This window comes from Anabrus simplex, chromosome X (genome assembly GCF_040414725.1).
Source record: "Anabrus simplex isolate iqAnaSimp1 chromosome X, ASM4041472v1, whole genome shotgun sequence".
NCBI lineage: Eukaryota > Metazoa > Arthropoda > Insecta > Orthoptera > Tettigoniidae > Anabrus > Anabrus simplex.
Window position 1 is genome coordinate 181,046,028 of NC_090279.1, and position 6,000 is coordinate 181,052,027.

General features: G+C 41.5%; 1 protein-coding gene across 1 annotated transcript in view; it reads left to right on the forward strand.

The window, feature by feature from the left end:
• Positions 1–5,326, forward strand: part of LOC136886730 (peptidoglycan-recognition protein SB1) — a 46,844-nt gene extending 41,518 nt beyond the window's left edge. Inside the window, exons 3-4 of the mRNA XM_067159535.2 lie at positions 1,991–2,109; positions 4,682–5,326. Of these exons, the coding sequence (XP_067015636.2) occupies positions 1,991–2,109; positions 4,682–4,959 (397 nt within the window). The 3' untranslated portion in view covers positions 4,960–5,326. The remainder of the gene's footprint in view (positions 1–1,990; positions 2,110–4,681) is intronic.
• The last annotated feature ends 674 nt before the right edge of the window (positions 5,327–6,000 follow it).

Sequence of the window (6,000 nt, forward strand, 5' to 3'; positions counted from 1 at the left end):
TTTCATAGATGTAACATTTGACCATCATTCACACTAGAATATACAAAAAAATGTGAATCCCGCATGGATCAGCATCAGTTCGGTTTCCGAAATGGCGTTGGTACACGGGAGGTACTCTTCTCGTTAAATGTGTTGTTACAGAGGTGCAGAGATAAGAATGTTAATGTCTATGCCTGTTTTATAGACTATAGAAAAGCTTTTGATTGTGTCAGGCACAATAAGCTGATAGAGATTCTGAGACCAACAAGTATTGACTCCGGTGACTTACGTATAATCAGTAACCTGTACTGGAATCAGTTTGCAAATGTCAAAACTGATCAAGGAACTTCAGAAACTGCTTCGATCAGGAAGGGCGTCCGCCAGGATTGTGTACTGTCACCTCTGTTGTTTAACATTTATTCAGAGGCAATATTTAAAGAATTGGAAGACTATGGTGGGATCAAAATTAACGGGAAAATAATCAACAACATCAGATATGCAGATGATACTGTTGTCATAGCTGATGACATGCCTGCCCTTCAGTGCATGATAAACTCCTTAGTTCAGCACAGTGAAGAGTTTGGATTATATGTAAACCCCTCAAAAACGAAACTGATGGTGTTCTCTAAGAAGACAATTCGGACAAATCTCACAATAAAAGATAAAATAGTTGAGCAAGTGTCTTCTCTCAAATATCTGCGTACCATCTTGGATGACCAATGTAACTCCAAACGGGAGATAATATCTAGAATTGAACAGGCCAGGAAACAATTCGTTACCATGAAGAAATTCTTTGTGAGGTCAGATCTCAGTCTCCAACTACGAATTCGTATGATCCGCTGCTATATATTTTCTGTTCTCCTATATGGATGTGAAAGCTGGACTATGGATCCAATCATAGAAAAACGTATTGATGCCTTCGAAATGTTCCTGTATTGCCGTCTCTTGCGGATATCCTGGGTAATGAAAACCTCAAATGCCGAGGTCCTTCGTCGTATGAAAAAGCAAAAAGAACTACTGCTCACCATAAAACAGAGGAAAACGCAATACCTAGGTCATATCATGAGAGGTATCAGTAATTACAGTTTATTATCGAAGGGAAGACACAGGGGGAAGAGATCTGTTGGGAGAAGAAGAAATTCATGGCTGAAAGACCTTCGGAGATGGCACTGCTGTACTTCAGAAATGGCATTCCATTCTGCGCTGTCAAGATCAGAGCTAGTTACGTGGATCGCCAACCTCCGCTCGGAGACGGCGTCTTAAGAAGAAGAAAATTTGACCAAAGGTAATGCATACCTAATATGAGGGTTGGGGCATACGTCATAGCAACTATATTTTCCTCACATTTGCACTGTGCTACCATACAATGGAAACCATGACACAACACGAGAAGTTGGTGTATGGACAGATAGCACGCACAGGGTGATGAGACAGCAGTAGTGACTCAAGATCCGTGTAGAATGGATTTTGACGAGGCAAGAACGGCGTGGGAAGTATTGGAACACCCGCCATACTTATCGGACTTGTCTCCGTATGATTTTGATCTCATCTTCAAAGTGAAGGAACCATTGCGTGGGAGACGAGAAGACCCTGTAAAACGCTGTGAAACAAGAGAGTGGAAAATTCATATATGGCGATGCGACTGGTAACCGCCGCCTCCCGCATCACTGGCAACGAGTTTTGGACAATCTAGGGGACTCTGAGAATGAACTTTATATAACACAAGGATTTCCTAACTGACAGTTTCCTCCTACATCTCCTAAACCTGATCGGCATTTTTCATACACTCCCCTGTTCCTTACGCTCCACACTCTCATCTGTATATTTCCACTTATCTGGTAGATCCCATATTCGTGCCAATAAAATACTGTAATTTGCAAATGACGTATGCCCCAATCGTCGTATTTAGAACTGATCAACTGAAATGTATGCCCTGTTATCTATCAATTTAGAGGAACGAACTGGTTGTAGGTTGAGGAATTAAGACAATTGCACTACGTTACTTTTCCAGTTTCTGTATCGGTGGAGACAACAAGGTGTACGAAGGACGAGGATGGGACATCGTGGGAGCACATTCACCTAAATACAACTTCATGAGCATCGGAATTTGTTTCATCGGAGACTATCGCGGTAAGTATAGCACATCTCAGACAGAAACAAAAAAGATAATGATCATTGATTTCCACGTCCGGTCAGCATTTCCAAAAATTTCAGCTGCGATGGATTTGTTGTTTCCTCTAAAACATCTTGTGATGAGCATGGGTTGTCCAGGAGGGGATAGATAAGTAGATGGCTTGGGTATTGTTCAGCACCACATTCACACGAGATGTCTATATTTGCTGGAAATATCCCTCATTTCTTCAGGTTAGTCTTGCACTGAGGGACGCCCACTTTTAAGCGATTGTGGGACCTCCATACTTGGGTAAGGTAGGTCGGCGCCTGGAGCTAGTTCTTCTTTTGGTGACATATCTGTGGGCAGTGAGCTCCTCCCATCTGTTAAGACGAGTTGTCTCTGGTGTTCCCTCCAGCAGCAGAGTTCTAGCAAGGAAGCTCTTGCAGGATCTGAGGCGAGACCTTGCAGCTTGGTGACCATGGAGTGGATGTCCATGGTCATTCTTCTGCTTTGTTCTCTGGCGTCTGCAGCAGTGGCCTCCGGATGTTGGGTGGGGCTATACCAACAATCGGGTACAGTTTCTGCACTGGCGTTGGCTTTAGGCATTCCGAGTTAATAATAATAATAATAATAATAATAATAATAATAATAATAATAATAATAATAATAATAATAATAATAATAATAATAATAATAATAATAACTTTGCGAACCCCTAATTACTTTTAGGTTTTCGAAGACGCCGAGGCGCCGGAATTTAGTCCCGCAGGAGTTCATTTACGTACAAGAGACAAACACTGTTAAGTTGCGTACAGTGGTGGTGGTGGTGATTATTGTTTTAAGAGGAAGTACAACTGGGCAACCATCCTCTATATAACACTAATCAGACGGAAATAAATGGAAGGGATCCGACACTTCGAAAAATGAAGATATCGGCCAAAGGAAGGCAAGGGCCACGAAGGGCGTGAAAATGAAAGACTCCCTAGCCCTCGCAAACCTAATAGCGTCGGGGTCGGAAAAAACAAGAGTTGACCAAGGGAGGTCGGATAGGATAGATGAAAGTGAGGAGCCTTGCACAAGTAAGTGGAAGCAATGCCAGGACTTAGCTGAGGGCCCCGTGGTCGCCAACCCACGCTCCAAAGTTCAGAGCCCCTGAGGCCTAAGTTGCGTACACCTGTCAGTGATTATTAATTGGTGATGATATGAACAAATGAGACAAACTATATCAACGTACAAGTCGCTTATTAACACTTAAGTATATTCCAGACTTTTTTTCTGTACTTATCTTGTAACGAACATGTTCGTTACCGGGACTGAAAAACAGATTCAAAGGAAAGCAGGACGATTTGTTGTGGGTGATTTACGACAAAAGAGCAGTGTTAAAAAAATTGCACTTATTTTAAAGTTCCAAGATATTAGACTACAGACTTTCGGCACAATCTGTCATTAAGACCAAGTCATCAGCATAGGTCAGACTGCGTACTACATTTCCACCTACCGAGCTCGATAGCTCCAGTCGCTTAAGTGCGGCCAGTATCCAGTATTCGGGAGATAGTAGGTTCGAACCCCAATGTCGGCAGCCCTGAAAATGGTTTTCCGTGGTTTCCCATTTTCACACCAGGCAAATGCTGGGGCTGTACCTTAACCAAGGCCACGGCCGCTTCCTTCCCACTCGAAGCCCTTTCCTGTCCCATCGTCGCCATAAGACCTATCTGTGTCGGTGCGACGTAAAAAAAAAAAACTAAAAAAAAAAACATTTCCACCTAACTTAATCCCTCCCTGCCACTTTATACCTTTCAACAGTTGATCCATGTAAACTATAAACAACAAAGGTGAAAGATTACAGCCTTGTCTAACCCTTGTAAGTACCTTGAACCAAGAACTAATTCTACCATCATTTCACACTACAATCAATCAATCAATCAATCAATCAATCAATCAATCAATCAATCAATCAATCAATCAATCAATCAATCAATCAATCAATCAATCAATCAATCAATCAATCAATCAATCAATCAATCAATCAATCAATAAATGAATCACTACTGATCTGCATTTAGGGCAGTAGTCCAGGTGGCAGATTCCCTATCTGGTGTATTCCTAGTCTTTTCTGAAATGATTGCAAATAATTTGGAAAAATATTGAACATCTCCGTTGGTAAATTATTCCAATCCCCAACTCCCCTACCTATTAACGAATGTTTACTCCAATTTGTTCTCTTGAATTTCAACATTATCTTCATATTGTGATCTTTCCTACTTTCAAAAACACCACTCAAACTTATTCGCCTACTAACGTCATTCCACGCTATCTCTCCACTGACAGCTCGGAACATACCACTTAGTCGAGTAGCTCGCCTCCTTTCTCCCAAGTACTCCCAGCCCAAACGTTGCAGCATTTTCATAACGCTACTCTTTTCTCGGAAATCACCCCCCCAAAAAAACCGAGCTGGTTTTCTATGGATTTTTTCCAGTTCTTGAATCAAGTAATCCTGGTGAGCGTCCTATACACTGGAACCATATTCTAGTTGTACCCTTTATTTTCAAACCCATTGCTTTCACTATAGCTGTTATTCTTTACTTACAGCTGTTCTTCCGAGTGAGACGATGCTCGATCTCTCGAAATCCCTAATCGAATGTGGGGTCGACCGAGGATCTATTAAGTCTGACTACAAGCTGCTGGGTCACAGGCAAGTGCGGCCGACGGAATGTCCTGGAGATGCTCTCTACAACCTCATCCAGACCTGGCCTCATTGGGACCCCATGATCGACATTGTACCCAGAGAAGAGTCCACAGAAAGTTCCACTTCGTCTGACATAGATGACGAGGAAAACCTGGCTGATTCCGATACAATTGATATGTAGAATGTAAAGCCGCGAACAGACTCGCGTACAAAATGCCGAGCGGTATAGCGATCCTGCAACAAAACCCCGACGCGTTGAGTGTTATTTTTATTTATTTACAATATTTACGGCACAATAGTTCAGTCATCATGATAGTGAATGCCACATAAAGAACCTTGTGTGTGCGCCTGTATACATTGCATCATGAAGTATATTCAAAGACAAGTAGCTAAAAAGTTGTTTATTGGGAAGGAAAAATACGGCACCCGTTCAGCCTTGATATATTTATCTATTTTTCTTTCACCATTCGAATATTTTTGGACAAAACATAATTATAATTTTATATATCTATGTACAAATTTTTCTTAAATGAAATATTAAAAATACATTTTAAACAATCAAGATGTATCCAGCAAATTTAGATATGTTTACAATGTCCTCCCCCTTTTTCTTAAGTCCTATATTTCCATGATAAAATATTATAACAAAAGAGTAATACTTACTGTAGAGTAATACATACTAAAGTTATTGCGGTGGTAATAATAATAATTTCGTGTGGCTATTTCTAGCCGAGTGCAGCCCTTGTGAGGCAGACCCTCCGATGAGGGTGGGCGGCATCTGCCATTTGTAGGTAACTGCGTGTTATTGTGGTGGAGGATAGTTTTGTGTGTGGTGTGTAAGATGCAGGGATGTTGGGGACAGCACAAACACCCAGCCCCCGGGCCATTGGAATTAACCAATTAAGGTTAAAATCCCCGACCCGGCCGGGAATCGAACCCGGGACCCTATGAACTGAAGGCCAGTACGCTGATCATTCAGCCAACGAGTCGGACATTGCGGTGGTAATTAATTATTGTACGTGGAGATATACAAATAGTAATGATAGTACTTTTAATAGTAGTGTTTTGGAAGAAGTTAGAGTAGGTGAAAATTTATTATATGATTCATATCTGTTTGATAAAGCCAAGTGTTTAGGGCATAATTTTAGCTTTGGCCCTTTCCTCATCTTCAATATTTCTGGGGATAGAGCATCGAAAACACGTGGTCCTAGATATGTTACAC